This window comes from Crocodylus siamensis, chromosome 13 (assembly GCF_052110815.1).
Source record: "Crocodylus siamensis isolate JL-2025a chromosome 13, ASM5211081v1, whole genome shotgun sequence".
NCBI classification, from domain to species: Eukaryota; Metazoa; Chordata; order Crocodylia; family Crocodylidae; genus Crocodylus; species Crocodylus siamensis.
The window spans coordinates 7,390,606-7,408,787 of NC_143407.1; the positions used below are offsets into that span (position 1 = coordinate 7,390,606).

General features: G+C 46.2%; 1 protein-coding gene across 3 annotated transcripts in view; it reads left to right on the plus strand.

Annotated features, from left to right (window-relative positions):
- The window catches only part of ATP2B4 (ATPase plasma membrane Ca2+ transporting 4), a 93,239-nt gene extending 82,132 nt beyond the window's left edge, over nucleotides 1-11,107 (plus strand). For 2 of the 3 annotated variants that reach the window (XM_090026278.1, XM_090026281.1), the window contains one exon: nucleotides 1,889-2,052. In XM_090026278.1, coding sequence (XP_089882404.1) covers nucleotides 1,889-1,914 — 26 coding nt within the window. In that variant the 3' untranslated portion in view covers nucleotides 1,915-2,052. Of the gene's footprint in view, nucleotides 1-1,888 lie in introns of all 3 variants that reach the window. The other variant, XM_090026280.1, reaches the window with a different exon arrangement.
- Nucleotides 11,108-18,182: the final 7,075 nt, after the last annotated feature.

Consider the following 18,182-nt stretch of genomic DNA (forward strand, 5'->3'; position numbering starts at 1 on the left):
GCTCTTCTCTCATAGGCAAGAAGTGAGCATTTGCATGACGGTGTTGCTGACAACTTTCTCTCGCCAAGTGTTTCCTTTTTATTATAGTAAAAGGTTTAAACTCAGTTTCCATTTATCAAGTCAACCCCCCACTTCTCTCCAGTTGCAGAGAGGATGAGATGATCCAGTATGTTGCCGCAGGTCACAACTGCACTGCAGTAGCGAATGTATTCTGGAATACAGTTTTGGCTGAGTGTGGAGGGATTGACATCTTATTCTAGACCAGTGGGCTGGACTGGCGAGACCAATGGCACGGTGGGGAGGTGAGGAGTCAGAAAAGAGTGGTTCAGACTAGAGAAAAAAAGACATTTGGGTTGCTTTATATTTGCAAGGGGTAGAAAGATCTGGCTTAGATCCTGCTAGCGCCGTAGATGGACAGTGCAGGTTGGGAAGGCTTCAAGGAGGGGTTCAGATGGTCAGCTCCTCTGCGAAAACCATGAAAGCGCATCCCAGTCCCTCGGTGTTGCATTTAGAAAAGCACCTGTGGACTGTTCATTGCATACAGGTCACTCATGAGCGGCACGTTGTGCGTGTGGGTGCACGTGGTAGCTGCAATGGTGTGATGTGGCTCTGTTTGGGAGGGGGGTGAATGTGACAGCTTCATTGCACCAGGTGAAGAGGTTTTGAGCACTGCAGTTGTAACACTGCCAGAATCCCACGTGCTTCACTTTTTGTTTTTTGGGGAAGGCGGCGCGGTTGATTATTTGGAGATGTAACTTGTACCTTACCCATGCGACCGAACAAACTGTGACTTGAATGCAGGGAGAGCGATAAGTTTCAGGCTCGTATTCTGACGAGAAAGCTGCAGGAGTTCAGAACTGGGTGTCTTAGCCTCCTTTACAAACACTAGCTTTCCGTTTCTGCTTGTTTCTACCTCACCTCCCAACACGGTGACATGGTGGAAGTCTAGTGCCTTAAACAGTCAGACTTTAGGAAGTGTCCAGCTTGACGCGCATCAAGCCTAGTTGTGCAGAGGTGCTGAGCCCTGGTGACCTTCTGACGGGATCTCTGGGTGCCCACTGCCCCTGAAACCGAGGTCCAGCACTGTCTCGTGCTGGGTGAGCCGAAGTGATGGCTGCTTCTGGAAGCAATGGCCTTAAGCACCATTGGCACAGATAAGGATCCTCAACTCCTGACCAGGATCTAGGCAACAATGTGGAAACTCGCACAGATGTGGTTTCCTTCTTGCATGCTCAGCTGGGTCTGTTGATTGTTGTTATTGGCATCTGCTTGGACCTGCTGCATCACGGGGTCTTGACACGTTTGCGGCACTTTTTTCTTTTTTTTTAAACTGGTTCCTTTTGTAGGTCTAAAATAAGTAAAAGAATGCATCACTTTTCACCCTCGAGTTTTTGCCTTGAGGCCAAATCACTGTGCGTCTAACCCACCTCTCTCTTTTGTTTTAGTTCTACATTTTTGTGTGTCTTTCTGTTGTCGACGTCAGGGGGGAGGGGGGCCGATTTAAGCACACAGCCGCGTGCACACACGAGAACTAATGCATTTTGATTTCCATTCATTTCAAAGTGATCTGTTTTTGGAAACGTTCTGTTTTTCTTTTGTGTGTGTGTATGTGTGTTTTTTCTTGCAGCTTCTGAAGTCTCCCCATAGTCGGTTGCTCCATCACATCCCTAGTGCCTGAATTTGATCCATGTGGCCATCCTAGTTCTCCATAGCTTCTCTCTCATTTTGTTGTTTAGTTTTTTTGTTCTGTAGTGTTGTGATGTTGTGGCATTTTTGTCCTTTTTTTTTTTTTTTTTTTCTCTCCCCCTCCTTCTTCCTGAAGAGGTTGATCTCTCGTGGCCGCCTCTCACCTCTCTTCTGTTTGTTCCCACACCCTCCCTCCTAACAGATCAAAGTGGTGAATGCGTTCCGTAGCTCCTTGTACGAAGGCCTTGAGAAACCCGAATCCAGAAGCTCCATTCATAACTTCATGACTCACCCAGAGTTCATCCGGGAGGAATACGAGTCTCAAACCCCATTGGAATACGAGTCTCAAACCCACGATGACGCTGCAGATGACCCCGGGATTGACGGACTCTAAAAGTGAGGTGGGGGTAACCCAGGCGGATCCTTATCCCTGAACAAATATAACAATGCAGTGGACCGTGATCTAGCCCGGGTCCCCGTCCCGGAGTCTGAAAGCCCCTGACACGGCTTGGAGACATCGGTTTGACCTTTGAACTTTGATTCCCCCCCACCCCTCCACCTTTTGCTCCACACCTGTGTGATGTCGGCACCAATAACTGATCTCGCACTGCGGTCACGTCATGTCAACTGCTCATGCGTATATAATTTTGTTTCCTTTTGATGATGATTTAGTGGCAGGAACTGGAGTACCACACTGGGGGGGGCGATGGGATTAAGGAAAAATTGTGAGGATGTGTTGTCACCCCCAGCGGCACTCGCCCAAGTGAAAAGCAGCCAAGCCAATATTTCTTCTCCTTGAGTTGGTTTCCGGGTGTCATGGGGGGAGTGTCCATTTTGAAACAATGCATGTTCAAAGAAAAGGTTGAATTGTCTTACAGAGTCTTACGTGTGCACTCAGTAGTCCAGTATCAAGGGTGCCGTTGTGATTTTTCTTTTTTCTTTTGCTTGTGGAATTTTACCCTTGGATAAATCCACATGTGAGGAAAAAGCACGAAAGTGCAGGTTTAAAAATTATATGGCAAAAACCTTAAAAAAAATAAAAAGGAGAGGGAAGGAGTTGTGGGGGGAAATGCTGATATTGCCCACAGAGACTCTGATGGTTACAGTTATTAAAAAAAAAAAAAAAAAAAAGAAGAAGAAAAAGTCTTCCACCTTGGAAAAAAATGGTACCTAACCTATACACTATTTTTGTTTTTTGTGCGCCTCTCTCTCTATCTCTCTTTTTTTCTGTCTCCAAAGTAGTAATTGTCATAAAAACATGGGATGAAGGACATTTTAAGAGTCTTAAGTGTATTGGATTTGATGAAAATGCCCGTTTTTTTTTTTGTCACAAAGCACCACAGAAGATGCCACCACCAGTCGCAGTGCCACGACTGGAACGAGCAGGTCTCCTCTTCTTACGGATCTCCGTAGAAGCATCCTTTTTTCGTTGCTCTGAACAGTTTGAAATCGGACGGCAGGTTTTTCGATGGTCGCTGGGAGTTGTGTGTAACTTCACAGCTGACTATTTCTGAACCGCTTCTGTAAGCGGAGGTGATTTTAAAGCAGGTTTTTGGATTGTCCATACCATCTGGTTAAATATTTCTTTGGCCTGGGAGTGAGAGTACCAGCAATGGCTGGCTGTGTTTTAATCCCAGAAGATGCACCATGTGTGTACACCAGGACCCATCTGTTCTCTTCAAAGTGGTGGCAGTCTGAATGTATATTGAATGCCAGCTTACCTGATGGTATAGATGGGCCTTGATAAGGCTTCCAATCCCTGCCACCCTTGTAGGGCTTTGTGGGTTCCTTAGGACAGAGAGAAGAGAGATAAGTGGAGAAGAGGGTGTGTTTGTACCTGCCATTTCTTCAGCATGCTGTTCAGGTGGAACGTGCCCCCCACAAATTGAACTGTCTGGTGTCTCACGAGGGCTGGGTGATGCTGTCTGCCGGCCAGTGTGCCCTGCTATTGCATACCTGTCTTATTGAGGGAAGAATGGGCAAAGGCACCTCCTTCACTTGAACTTCCAGAAGAGGCTTCATAGCTAGGCATAATCCCATTCCCCTCTGCTCTCCCTGACTGGGACGGTCTTCTCTTTTCCATGGATTCTCGTTTGCCTCCCTTTTTATTTTATTTTTTTTAGTTACTATAACCTGTTGTGAGAAATTATGATTCATGAAGATAGTCATAGCTGGCGCTATTGTCTCTGGAGAAAACTACCCGTGGGTGTCCTGTGCTGCTTATTATTATTATTATTATTATTATTATTATTGTATCCTTCCATTTTTAGGTTAGTTTCCTGGAATTGAGGTCTGGGCTTCAGCTTTTGTCCACCCGGGAAGTTACCCAGTGAAGTTATTTGAGCAGTCATTCTCATGAAGGCAGGGAAGGGCCAAATCCTGAGTGGTGGGAGATGAATTCTTCAACTCCCATTGGTTCCACTGGGTGCTTGGTCCCGGGCTGCTATCACCTGAGAAATGACATACCCGAGGCCCAAGTCTGCCCTTTTATCCAGCGCTTATTCCATGAAAAGCAGGGCAGGAAGACAAAGAGAGCCCAATTGCAATTGGCTACAGGGAATGGGTTCATGATAAAAGGGGGTCCCTTTGCCCAGCCTCCTTCCCGCCATCCAGCTCTTTCTTAGCGAGTGATTGTTTTAGTTTTTAAGAACGCACAGCAGAAACTCCTGTGCCTTTTCCAAGCACTGCCCGAAGCACCGTCTGCCACATGGGAGCCCGGTACTTTGCCAAGAGATAAGTGTTCCTTAAATGACAACGCATTGAATTGAGCTCTTTAACCCCGCACCGGCTAGACCCCTTCTCCACGGGGCCCAGTCGCTCTGTTCCATCTTCCAGGTCACGGTAGACCGATGAAAAGTCCCTCTCCAAGGGTCTTCTGTCCAGCGCTGGTCAAGGGGTGGATGCTAGGCTCAATGCACTGCCAACACCCAGAAGAACTAACCCCCACTGCCCATCTGAATACCAAATCCCACACGAAGCACCTACCCCTTCCTTTCGGATGAACCCATCTGCTTCCTTCATTTCTGTCGTGCTTCATCTGAATTTCTTATAATTTGGAGGGGCGGGAGGGGGAAAATAGTCGTTTCTTGGGTTTACACAACCTATCTGACAGGAAACGTGCAAAGCGTTTGGTTTCGTTTTGTTCTGTTCTAAAGGTTGCATTGCTTAAAAAGAGAACGTTTTTTCTATTTTAAAGACTTGCAAAAAAAATACAATAGATGAAAATGTGGTGTTCTTTATGAGCTTACATAAATATTTTGGGGGACATTGGTTTTGTTTCGTCACTCTTTTTTATTACCTCAGACCTGTTTAAAAAATAAAATAAAATATATGTAAAAAAAATGCTAGAGGCACTTACCGTCACTCCCAGAAGTCTCTGTGACTGGCAGGTTACCATGAGGGTCTGGTCTGCTTTTTAGTTGATAATTTTTGGTTCTAGTTTCCATATTGGGGGGGCGGGGGCGGGAAATGATTATATATATAAATATTATGCAAAAAATATAGTTTTCTTTAGGTCAGAAACTGATATTTTTAAGTCAGCCATATGTATTTTGTTTAAAGGGGGGAAAAAAAAAACCAAACCTGTGAGTCGTGTGACTGCAGTGGCATTTAATCACACGACTGGCAGTTTAACGTGACAGGTAATTTAGTATATCAGTGATTGGTCAGACTCCAATCAGCTTCCTTTCTCTGAGCAGCCATCTTTGTACTAAAAGTCAGTTGGATTACACAAACTTTTTTTATATAAATTATGTTGGTATGGCTGGTTGCTTGAAGTATAAGCGTTTATTGTGCATACATTTTTTATGTAAAATATTTTTTCTATTTAGTTTTAGTGATAAACTGGCAGCAGATGACTTTGGCTTAAGTTATTAAGGAAGTGGTGGGCAGGAGACTGGTGCTGTAGACTAAGAAAGGCATGGTTGGTTACATGACCATCTTGGGATTTCTCTGCAACATGCCTTGAAAGACGGGGAGATTTTTTCCTTTTTTTTTTTTTTTTTACTGCCAATAGTGTGAGTGTGCGCGTATGTGTGAGCGCGTGTGTCTGTGTTGGGGGGGGTGGGCGGGAGGGGATTCAACAGTGCCATGCTAGACAGGAAATGAAGTAATATCCTGTGATGTGTTAACATGCCTTGGATTGTTGTGTTATTAAAACACTCCAAACATCATTTTGCATCCAGTTCTTAATGATAGGGTTTCTGTTGTTGGTTGGTTGGTGGCTTTTTTTTTTGTGTTGAATAAATTGGCAGATTGGTACCAAAGACATTACATCACTTCCTGTGTGCAATGGTGAACATTTTTTTTTTTAATTTTATTTTTGGAGTTTGCATCATGTGGTTAGGTTTCTCTCTCTCTCTCTCTCTCTCTCTCTCTTTTTTCCCCTCCCCCCCTCTTTCTTCCCCACCCCCCTTTAATTTGCACAGGGATCTGACTTAATTTTCAGAGGTTGTGTGCAATACGTTTTAAGGGGGGGGGAAATCAAATAGAAAACAAAACACACAAAGATCCAGAAGGAAAAAAACTAAACTGCATTTTAGCATGGGCAGCCTTCAATAACAAATCTTCCAGGGCAGAGGAAAATGCTTCCCTTTTAATACATGCCCAACCTTCGGCTCTTTTGGAAGTCGTCTCTGACTAGCCTTTGAATGTCCTTGCCAAGGGTTGGAGGGTCCAAAGCGCATTGCAGACCCCTAGAGCACTGGCTTTGGATGAAGCCGGAGGAGGAAGGTATCTTAAAGAAGATTTGCTGCTATCGTGACTTCTCCCAGCGCTCCACTTGCAACAGTTGAGGCCTTTTTGCTTCTCACGTCCCCCTAGTTCCTGCTTTCCAGACGTGTCCTGGACACATGGCATGGACAGTTGTGTCTCCGGGAGCTGCCACCCGACGGGGAGGGAAGGGGGCAGCACTGCAGCTCGTTTGTGCCATGAGAGAGACTTTGACTCTCATCCATTCTCTGCTGTCCCCACCTCCCGGCCAGTTCATCAATCAGTGGGAAGCTACCATCAGGATCTCCTAAATGCACCCTGAAAGCTCTACGCCCACCTTGCAGTGAGTCTTGCCGAGGAATGAGTGAGCCAACTGGAGATGGTTATGGCATGTCATTGTCCCCTGCTGTCACGCCTGGCCATGGCTGCTTCATGCTTACCTAGAACACAAGACTATATGGCCAAGGCCAGGGCCATCCTATGGCATGTGCTACCCTACCTTTGGAGATCTTTCCTCCCTTTCCTGCCCATCTCTTCCTCCCAGCTACGCAACCTGAATTTTATGCCTCTGAGCCTTCTGTTGGCAACCCCCCCTCCCAAAAAAAACATGTAAATTGGTTAGCCCTTCAGCAATGCCCATGGCTAAAACTGTCTTTAGTTTATTTCCTCTCCCTAAATAAATATATATACAGGATTAAAATATACATTTCACATGTGTATATATATTTATCTAACTCTTAACAAAAAAAAAATTTCTTTTGGAAAGAGCACGCAGATTTGAATTTGAGTTTCTCTCTCTTTTTTTCAGTAACTAGTATAATAAGCACTGGTATTTTTGTATTAAAAAAGAAAATACAAAACAAAAGACTGAATATTATGTGGTATGCATGACATTAAAAAAAAAAATGGTGGTTTCAAAGCAATATGTACCCTGGTGTGTTTGCCATATCCTAGAGTCCAGCTTTACCGTGCACCTGATCTGTATTTGCATTTTAATATTATTTAATCTCTATGTACAATGTTTTGCATGTAATTTATATGGTTCTTGGGGAGAAAAAAAAACTTTTGAATTGTCGACGATCTTCTGGGAACGTTTTGAAACTCAAAGCATGGATAATGCTCTGATCAGAAACGGAAGGGTGGGGAGAAGAACACAACTGAAGATAAGGCGCGAGGGAAGAGGGGAAAGGATAATGTGTTGAATCAATAAAGCTTTTGCTGTTGAGCAGAAACAATGCGCGAGTGCATCCAGAGAATAAAATGTGCCCACTTGTAATTGTGATGTCCTCAATGTGTGTCCACCAGCTTGTGAAGCCACTGATCATCTACTGAAGCTGAGGCGAGCAGTTGCACTGAAAGGCTTGTCTGGAAGCAAGGTTGCAGTTTAACCACTGGTGTTGGGGCTGAGGGTGGGGGGGAGGAAGTAAGCCAAAAAACCTAACTAATAGAGAACAACTTTAAATAAAGGTGTTTCTCCAGCCTTCTCCATCGGATGGATGTGACTGCACCAAATTGCATTTGTTCCAGTTCTAACTTCTGCCACCTCCTGAGCAAGGTCCAGAATCAGCTTTTTCATACATATGCCATGGTGCCCTGCAGATGATTTCCCCTGATCCTCTTGCTCTCCTAGTCGGACGTATTGTGTTGCAATGCAGTCCAACTGTCTTCCTTCCTTCCTTTCTCAGCTAGAATTCAGCACAGCAGGTGAAGCACGGCCCAAGCCCACTTCTCTTCAACGCAGCATTTTAAAGAAGCGTCCTTGAGTTGCGCTCCATAGGGATGCGCTGAAGGATTTGCCTGGGGTTTGCTAGTTGCTTAAATGTTTTGCTGACTTGAAATCTCCAGCAGACCAGGCAGAGTTTGTTTAGCTTAATATGCTGAGATTAGCACCAGGAGTTACCTGGAGGAGAAACAGGGAGCAGGATTGACGCTGCACCTGGATAGTCCCTTGGGGCCGGGTGGGATGCTTCTCAAGCGAAGGGTTAATCGCATGCGTGAGCATTTGCAGGATGGGGGCTGACACGCTCCAAAAGGAGCCTTTGCACCTACTAGCAGAATGAGACGAGTTGTAAAGCTGTTTTCTGGGGCTGTGAAATGCATATTAATTTCAGAGTCATCCTGCCTGCTGAGCCTCATACAGGGCTTTGTCTAGTAAGTCCGTGCAGGCCCAGGGTACCTACCTCTGCTTGGTGCTCAGCACTTTGAACACCATGCTCCTTGTGTGCTGTCTCTTGTGAAATGAGCTGTGCTAATGTTTGTGTTTTAAAAGTCTTTGTCTGAGCCTCGGCCCCTCATGGGAGAACTGGGGTACTGTGGGGCAATTAGGAAGTAGGAGATGGAAGCAAAAGATCTGTAAGGTTCCCCTTAAAGTTTGATCCCAAGTGCGTTGCGGGCATTTGAAATTCTAATATTCCCAGTTTTCTGTGTCAAAGCTATTTTGCATTGGTATCAAAAGAGGCATGGTGCCTTTGCTGACAGGCTCAGAAAAGAGCAGCGACGGGGCCAAGGTGAGAGAGCATACCAGCCAGCACACCCCTCTTCCTTGCCTAGTCTTCTGTGATGATTATACAGGTAACATCTGAGGCATCTTCAATTTTAAAAGAAGCTATTGGAAATGTCAGCCTTTTTGGTGGTTGGTTTTTTTTTTCAAGTGGATCTGATTGGACCTGAATTCAGTGCAAACACTTCATGTTTTCCCAGTGGTTTATAGTAGGAAAAGTCTCTGCTTTTTGGAGCTGCAGCTGTAATACTAATTTAAATATTTGTGTGGTGTGTTCCTGTAGCCAATTATCATACCGAAGCAAATGGCTTCATGCTATCCATTGTCTCATTTTTGTGCCTCCTGTACATTCTTTGTTGTGTTGGACTGTAGTTCCTTGTTGGGTAGTAATTTGGTTGATTGGTCATATCTGCTAGTCCCAAAGCCATTCTTCCATCTGCTGCTGAGCAGGCATCTCCTCTTTTCTTCCATCCTGCTGGTTTGATGAGGACTCACTAGCACTATGCTGCCAAGATGCTTTTATTCTAGTGCCAACTTTAGCAGCTGCAGAAGTACTGGAATTGGGTCATCAGTGATTCTACATTTACCTAGACCGGTACAAGATGAGAAACTTGAAGGCTTCTGAGAGCCTTAAGCACCAGAAATTTCAAGGCAGGCCTAAGTGGAGTGAAGAAAGGAGATTCGAAGGTAAGGGGACTCTACCCGTAGGCTCTCCAGATGGATGAGAGATGAAGACTCTTCTTTTAATGTTGGTTAAACTAACTTGACTAAGGAGGGAAGGTCAAAGTCTCCAGCTTGCCGCCTCTGTATTCTGTGCTCTCGCTCTGAAGAGAAGTTGCCTAAGCGCAGGCAGTATACACTTTTGGTTGGTGGAGAGGGTTGGCTTTCCTTAGCAATACTTTATTGTGTCTTATAGCAGCATGGTTTCTTCCTGGAAGGGATCAGGGAATAGCATAGACTGATGTAAGCACTTGTGTAGTTGCAACCGTACTGGAAGGGCCCATAGCAATTTAACTTTACTGGTGGATTGACAAGGATGTCGTTTTTTTGGCAGGGAGGTAGGGAGATAGACAAGCCATTACTGATCATGTCTGTAATGAATACCTGAATCCAAGTTTAAAACTGAATTTCAGGGGAAGCTTCTAGGCTTGGGGGTTTTTTTGTGGTGAAATAAAATTGCACAATTTATCTCCATATACCACTGAACTTCCCTGACTGGTAGACACTCAAAACAGAGTAAGTGCCTTTTTCCAGGGTAGCGTAACCTTCTTTCAAAGCAACATAAGAAAGAAAGAAAAAAAAGGGGCCTGTTTTTCCTGGAATATGAGTGCCCACATGCTGGGGTTATAGTGGCATAATCATACTGATTTAGTTTACGCTGGTATAATTGTGCTGGTACGTTTTCCCCATGTAGACAAGCCTTTGGACATGGAGGCCCTAGAACCTCAGCTGCGATAAATCAATAAGTCCATTGACTTTGATGGAGCATCCTCACTTGGCGCCAGCCGAAGCATGCCTCTAATGCTCTCTACTGGAAAGGATAGCCACTACTGGGAAAAACAGTGGTCCAATGACTTTCAAAAATACTGCGCACTTGCAAGTCTAGTTGGAGTTGGGGAGTACAAGTGTCTGGAGGTCCTGGAAGAGGTTGGGGTAAGGAGGGCTTTCTTTTCACCACATCAGAAAGGCTCCTGGACAATGGCGAACATCAGTTTCTCAGTTTTCTTCCTTTGCTCGTTGATGCGTTCTGGTCCCATCTCTTGGCTTTTATCCCAAGCAGGCCAAAGGAAAGTCTGCAGCCACCCGGCTAGTTTACATGCTGATTTTGGGCCTTGACTCAACTGAGCCTCTTAGCTCGGTCCTGGTGAACTGAACGGTGCAGTTTACAGACCACGCCTGGCCCCTGAATTTGGGGTTGTCTAATTTAGGGGGCAAATTTTACTAAAGCTTTAAATGAACAAAAGAGGAACAAACCTGACCCAGCAAATCACTGCCTTATTCTGTGGGGGAGGGAAGGGGAGGGAAGCAAAGCCTCACTAGAGATCAGTGCTGAGTATTTACTGCCTCTTGTCCTCCATGTTTGTCGCTGTCTATGGTCTTCCACAGTGTATCACTGACGATTCCAAACCAAGTCTGTGAGACCATCAGTCGTTCATGGGCAAGCATTTTTTAATCCTGTTGTAAATAAAAAGATACAAAAATGTGGCCCATTTTCTTCTCCTTTGGTGGTGTTTTGGTCTTCAGCTGTGTCGAGCCAAAAGCCGGGGGGGTGGAGGAAGAACACGGGGGCAATTGTCGGTTGTCTGCTTGTGGTTGGTATTGACTCTCATTTCATAGTCTTGTAGGTGTGGATAGATGTGGAAGTCATTGCTGCGATGAAAGCAAGTGGCGCCTAGCTCTGCGTGAAAGGCGTCTCCTTGATGGCCCGTTAGCAAGCCTCTCTGCGCTGTTCAGTCTCGCTCTGATTCAGTCCTTAGGATGGGTCTCTCTACCCTGCTGTTTAGTGCGTGGGTGACTTTTTGGGAAGCAACCTGTGAAGTTCCTAGCTTCGCCTTCCTCTGCAAGCAGCAGTGGGAGCTTGAGTCTTCCTTTTCAGCCCTCTCCTATTTCTGGCCCTAAATTGGCTGCTGTAGCTGCCTGGCACCCAGCCCCCGAAGGCCTGCCTACAGGAGGGGATGATGCAGGGGCCTGGGGCCTGAGACCTCGTCACACACTGGGATCCCTAGCACTGGCCGTGAGGAGCTGGCACCATCAGCAGTCCTACACACCGAGCCCTTCTCATTGTCTGAGTTCCTTGTGCTTTATCGTGTCATTTCCTGGCGTCCGCACAGGCAAGCTCAGGTGTGCAATGGCTGAGCCAAGCTGTGTTTCACCCATACGTGCCCTTGTCTGTCCTCGGGGATAAGAATGGGGCCATTGCAGAGCTGGTTGGTGACTCATTCAGGTTCGGTCTGACAAATAATCTAGGAAACAGATCTTTTAACCTCCCTTTTCCTGTCTTCTCTTTTTGTTCTCACACTTCCTTCCAACACTTCCTCCCTTAGCCTTTTTATCTCTCCCGGTCTCCTGCCCTGGAAGCTGGATTTTGGTCTCCTGTGGCTATTCAATTATTCCCATCCCCCTGCTGAGTGCAGGGCTTTGTGCAGCAGCTGTGTGTTTTAGGGCATAGCTATGTGTTGCCTGAGCACAGCGAGCTCCACCGTGCAAGAAGGAAGAGGAACTGCGGCAGCTCGTGAAAGACTTGTGCTTGAGTCTGGGAGAAACTGCCACCTAATTTCCCTCACCTGTTTGCAAGATTGCACCCTCTCCCCAAGGACGAAGGAGCTCCTTGCAGCCCCATCCCTCCCTGCCTGATCTTTCTACCTCACCGCAGAAAGCACAGGCCAAGCGTGGCCAGGAGGCTTGCCCTGTGACCCTATATTTCCCTTCCTTCTGGACAGACTTCTGCCACCACTTGGCTTAAAATGAGAGTCAGGCCTTAACCTAATTTAGCCCCAGCTTGGATGGCCTGGCTGCAGGGTATGTATGCTCAGCAGGCTTACAGGCCCATGGTCGCCCTGCCTTTCTTTCTCAAGGTGTCCTATCCCAGAATGAAAATGCGTGGTGCGGGAGGGTGAGGTGAGTGCAGTGGAAGGAGTGAATGGCATGGTATTTGCAGCAGGGAAAATGAGCCTTCTGTAGCAGAACAGATGCTGCGCCCCCCTCTACTGGCTGAAAATTACGGCTAGGGACAGAAGTTGCACATAAACTGGTTTAAGTAATCAAACTGGTTTAAACCTGTAACAGAAGATCAGTTCAGCGCGCACAAACCAGTTTCAAATATGTGATCTGACCCCCGCCCCCGCTTCTTCCCCCTGCTGCGCTAAGATGCCTGCTCTATCGAGTGAGCTGCTCGGCTGATGCAAGAGGAGTTTTAAGGCTAAGAGTCTGGTCTGAACTCCTGGAGAACTCGTATCCTTTCATATCATGTTAGTTATCCTGGATAACTGACAAATACATCCCTGGATAACTCGTAGCTCTCCAGGACAAGTCAGCTGCCTGGATGTGAATGAAGGACTCAAGCAGGCACGGTTCTTTGGGTAGATGCGATCGCTTTTTTTTCGGAACAACCGAGTAGTCGGGAAAAAAAGTTCTTTGCAAGCTTTCGGGAGCAATCACCCTTCACAGTGAAAGAGTCAGTCTTCCAAGAAAAGACTCTGAACGTAGGTAGGGTAGCGTCTAGAGATTGCATGTGAAAACACTATGTGCCTGCTCGGGCACAGGGCTGCTCTGATGTCCTATACTGCGCTGAGCTCCCTGAATTGATGGCCAAGGGCAGCGGGTTCAGACAGATAATCTGCAGTCTCCTACTCTGACTGCCTTAGAGAAAGCAAAAGGACAAAATTCAATATAAAAAGAGATACCAGACAAAGCTGTCATCATGCCAGCATCCGTGTAATGTTCATGGTAGGCCGGCAGGTCGTCATCATGACATTACGGCCCCAGCTCCTAGTTGTCTCTCCCCGGCCTTCCAGGACTCTCTCCGCTCTTTTGGAAGCCCCAGGCGACCGATGCAGAAGGAAGACAACAGCTTCATGCAGCTGCACAGGGTTTATCGGAAGCGCCTGACCGATTCTGTGAATCTGGCCTGCGTTTTATAAGCCCTGAATCACCAGGCTGCACTTCAGCAGCTACAGAAAAAACCCTGGCAATGTTTTAGGCTTTGTTGTTCACCACAGTTGGGTCGGGGTCTCGAGTAGTTCCCAAGCCGTGATCTGTAGACAGCTATTGGATCCCAGCATTCACTGATGGACTATGGCTACTGGCCTGGGTACCAAGTAGCAAGGTTCCTCCTGCTTGCTTGAATCGAAGGAAAAGATGCACCGAATGTTCCCCTGATGATGCAGTCTGGGGAAAACGTGTGAGAGGGAGAGAGAGGAGGATAAAATGAATGGCACCATGCAAAAGTAAGGGGAGCACAGTCAGGGATGTGGATGACAGGGAAGGAAAGAAAGAAGCAAATAGCCATTGAAACCAATGTAGGGCCGTGAAGAAAGGAGCGGAGAAGCCAGCTGAGGAAAGGAGGGATCCCTGGGCTTGTCCTTTTTACTGTGTGGCACTGGAGGTTTGAATCGCTGCTCAGCAGTTTGGGTTTAACTGTTAAAATAGCTGTATTTCCCCTTCACACAGCAAAGCAAACCCTTTTTGCTCGTATGGCACTTCCTTCCTACCGGGGGGGATGGCTTGGGGTGAGATTGTATAAGCAGGGGACGCTGGCTCAATGAGAAAAGGTGCCCATTGTATCCAGCACCTCCCATGTCTCCTCCTACTTCACCCCTGAGTCTACTGACTTTCTTCTCTTCCTTCATCCTCCTCTGCCTCCACTTTTGTTCTCCTTCCCTTCTTTTCCTGCCTGACTGCTGTGACACCAGCACTCTGGTAGCTGTGGCTCTAGCTACGAGGAGTCCCCATAGGGTCAGCAGTGCCCTCTGGTTGGAGCTGGTCCACGCGTTCCCTTGTGTTGCTAAGTATGGAAGCTGAAAGAGGCCAGGGGCAACTGCAGTCATGGCAAAAACTGCCTGGCAGCGGGGCTGGGCAGGTCTACCCTGCATAGGGACCTGAAGGGCTATCCCACTGCAGGGCACAGGCCAGGTGGGGAGCTTTTAGGAGGACGCGTCAAATAAAAGCATGAGCCACAAAAGCAAAGCGTGTTCTTGGAGATGAAACCTGAAACATCTTTCGGAGATGCTGGAGCAACAGCCTGTTTTCTTGCTCTCTCTTCTGATGCTGTCCTTTACCTGCCATGCAGTGAGAAAGCATCTAAGCGTGGGCATCTCGTGGGCTCACGCTAAGAAGCAGGAATACACAGTGTATTGCTTTTGCTGCTGAATCTCAGGGCAATCTCCACGTCATCCATGCCTTCAGCCACAAGCGTGTGAGATGGGGAGGGCCAGGGACATAACTTGGGAACTCAGTGAGCCCGATGCCCCCGTGGCCGGAGCACAACAAGCAAAACCATGGAGCGCAGCAGCTGTAGGGCTTGTCTGTCCTACAAAGGCCAGTTTACTTCTGCACGAGAGGGTCCATGGGGAAGGACCAGATGAACCTTGAGCTTCCTTGTAACCTTATGATTCTAGGAGGGGCGAGGGGGGATGCTCATTAGCATTTAGTTAGTCTTCACTTTTCTTGTGTGGCTGAGCCCCAGGATGTTCAAGGACATGGCTGCCCTGCACAAGATAAGCTTGCACATTTGTTCTCATTTCCCATCTTGCCTTTACCGTAAAGGTGACAGCAGCAAAAATGTGAAATGAAATGAGCCAACATCCCATTGAGGGAAGGTTAATGAGCCTTATTCACTGCCTATCTTACTCCTGGTTCCATTGTTTAAAGCTTCGGGTGTCTGTGCTACGCTGCCTTCTACAATGTAGACATCCTTACTGGATGGCTGGAATTAAATATTACCTGCTGTCACCCTCTGTTGGCTCCAGATGCTCACAGGATGGTCCTGATAGCATCTGCAGCTCCTGAATGTGTGGTCTGTTCATGCGGACGGGACAGGGTGGAATGGTCTTTATTCGTGCCCCGAGGACTCTCTGAAAGTCTTCACTTCTGTTAGGAAGTGGAATTCTACTGCAAATAAGTCCCAGCGTGCTCACTTCTTTGTACACATCTTATTAAGCTTATATGATTATTTTGAAGAGAGGCTTTTGCTTAACTTGTCCTCAGCAAAGGCACTGAGTCCAGTTAGGAACCCTTGAAGAGTTGGCTTCTGTCTGCGTTTGGTAAAGAGGCTGCCTCAGTATTTCTACATAACTACATACTTCCCCAAGTACTATAAATATTTTTATACTCCAGCAGCTGCTTGTATATTTGTCAGCGATAATGGCAAATGACCTTCCTCAATTTTGGAGAGAACCTCTTATTTATATGGTAATAACACCAGTCGGGGGCCATAGAAAGCTTGCTTTAAAGTACAGAGCACTTACAAATAAATGCCTAAACAAAGTTTATACGCTTTTTATATATTTGAGGAATAAAAAAACATTTCTGTGCTGTAACTGTTTTCCTTAAAACTCTGTGGGTTTGTAAAAGGAATCTGCCTGCAAAATAAGAATTTTCCAAGAGCTCTTGCATGCATTTTGAAAACAGATTATTTTCTTTATAGAAAGGGGAAGAGAAAAGGCTCTCATCTTAGATTTGTGGCCTTGAAACAGCAGGTGTCATGTTTTTCTTTTTCGTTTGCCATTGAGGGGAAGCAAAACAGAACGTCTTAATGTTCTTTAAAAAGAGAGAGGCACTGACTGGGGTTTGGAGAAGGCACTTGGTGTTTGCTAAGACTCCAATAGGTTCAACCACTGCTCACAATCATGCACTCCCAGCACTGTCCAGAAAGCAGAAAATCATAACCAATATTAATATATTGGTTAAATTAAGAGGGCAATAATAACATGGCAATAATCACCAGTTTAGCTCTGCTGTGCCTGCCTCCCTCCCAGAGAGCTTCGGAACAGTACTGAGACCCAAAAGAGTACCGCTACCGATAGATTCCCTAAACCTCTCCCAACCACACAGCTCCAATAAAAGATACCGCGCAAACTCTTGCCCCTAATCATCTTCCCTTAATGTCCCACAAAATAAACCACGTCTCATACTGTAACAAAAAAGAAGTTGAAAAGGGCAGCGTCTGTAGCTAGACCTAGAAAGGATCGCTACGCACCAGGGGCACGGAGCAGACTTGTCACAGGAGAAAGCAAAGATTTTGCCGAGAGTTTGGGGAACTGACCTGGATACCATTAGTAAAACAAACTAAAAACCAAGCATGAGATCTATTTCTCCCTAGGCCAGTGGTTTCCAGCCTCAATGCCCCCCCTCTTGACACTCAAGCTTCCTTTGGAAAATGCCAGCTTTTGATTTTCACTCATTTGGGGCCCTGGGGAAGCTGGGAGAGCAGGTTTCCCTGTTGCAGAGGTCAGAAAGCCAGCAGCAGGTCAAAGTGCTGTCAGCACTGTGGATTCCTATCTCTGGGTTTCTATTGTGACTCATGTTTAGCACACCTCCCAGTGCTAACGTGGCAGGGCACCCAGGGCACCCCTGATAGGCTCTTAAGACACCTCAGCTGAAAACCCCTCTGTGCCTCTCCCTGCAGCTGTATGACCGGTCTGGGCAACCTGCCCCATCCCACCAGCGTTGCCAGGTCTTCAATATGAAATTATTGTCCTGGACACTCAAAGTTACTGTATTTGCTGAAAAGCTATTGTACGCTGAAAAAGTCTGCAAATAAGTCTGCCAATATGTCGTCTTATTGACTTTATATTGCTCACTATACCCCACCAGTGAGTGAGAACTGAGTCACTGAAGTCAAAGCATTTCTTTATTTGGAGGCAAGCGGTCATAAGAAAGTGCCTGACAGCAAACCCAAAAGTCAGTTAAGACTCCCTGGGCATGTCTACACATGTGCATTTACCGTGCAGTAATCAAAATTACTGCACAGTAGAGATGTGCATCTACACACGCATGCCTGTGCGGCACAGGAAATATGGTGACTTACGCTGACCTGAGTGTAAATTTGATACCTGCATCATGCAGGTATCAAATTTACTCCCAATTAGTTACTGCGCAGTAACGCACGTGTAGACACCCTACGGTGCAGGCATACTGTGTACGTGGACTGACTTGAGACTAACTTTAGTCCCAAGTCAGTCCACACACAGTGCTAATGCGCTTTAACACCTGCACATGTAGACAGTGCTCTGTTAACACTTAACATGCAGTAAATTTAAGCTAGCGTAAAGGCACATGTAGACATACCCCCTGGCAGTGACTTGGGTTTTGCATATGCTGCATCAATTAGGTGTCTCAAAAACCATTGTAGATTTTGAATGCTTTTACTATTATTGATCATGCATCAGGCAAGGGTTGAAATTATCCTACAAATACAGGTTTTTTTTTTAGAAACGCAAAATCGTAAATCTGAATAACCACCCAAGAAGCACACACTCTCATCACATTAAGAACCGACAAATCAATACCCAAAATCATTGATGACAATAATACTATTAATTATAATCCGACTATGTAATTGTACAGCATATACATCGCATCAAAACTTGAAAAGCATGGTCACAACGACGTATTTACATCTTTTTTACCTACAAGGTGATTACATATAATGCAGACTAATTTCTCCAAATGATTTTACAAACCACAAATCATTCCTCCTGTATTTAAAATGCCATCATTACCCTACCCGTGCCCACACTCCATCCCACCCCTAGCAGGCGCGCTCACACTGGCCCTTGAAGTCTTT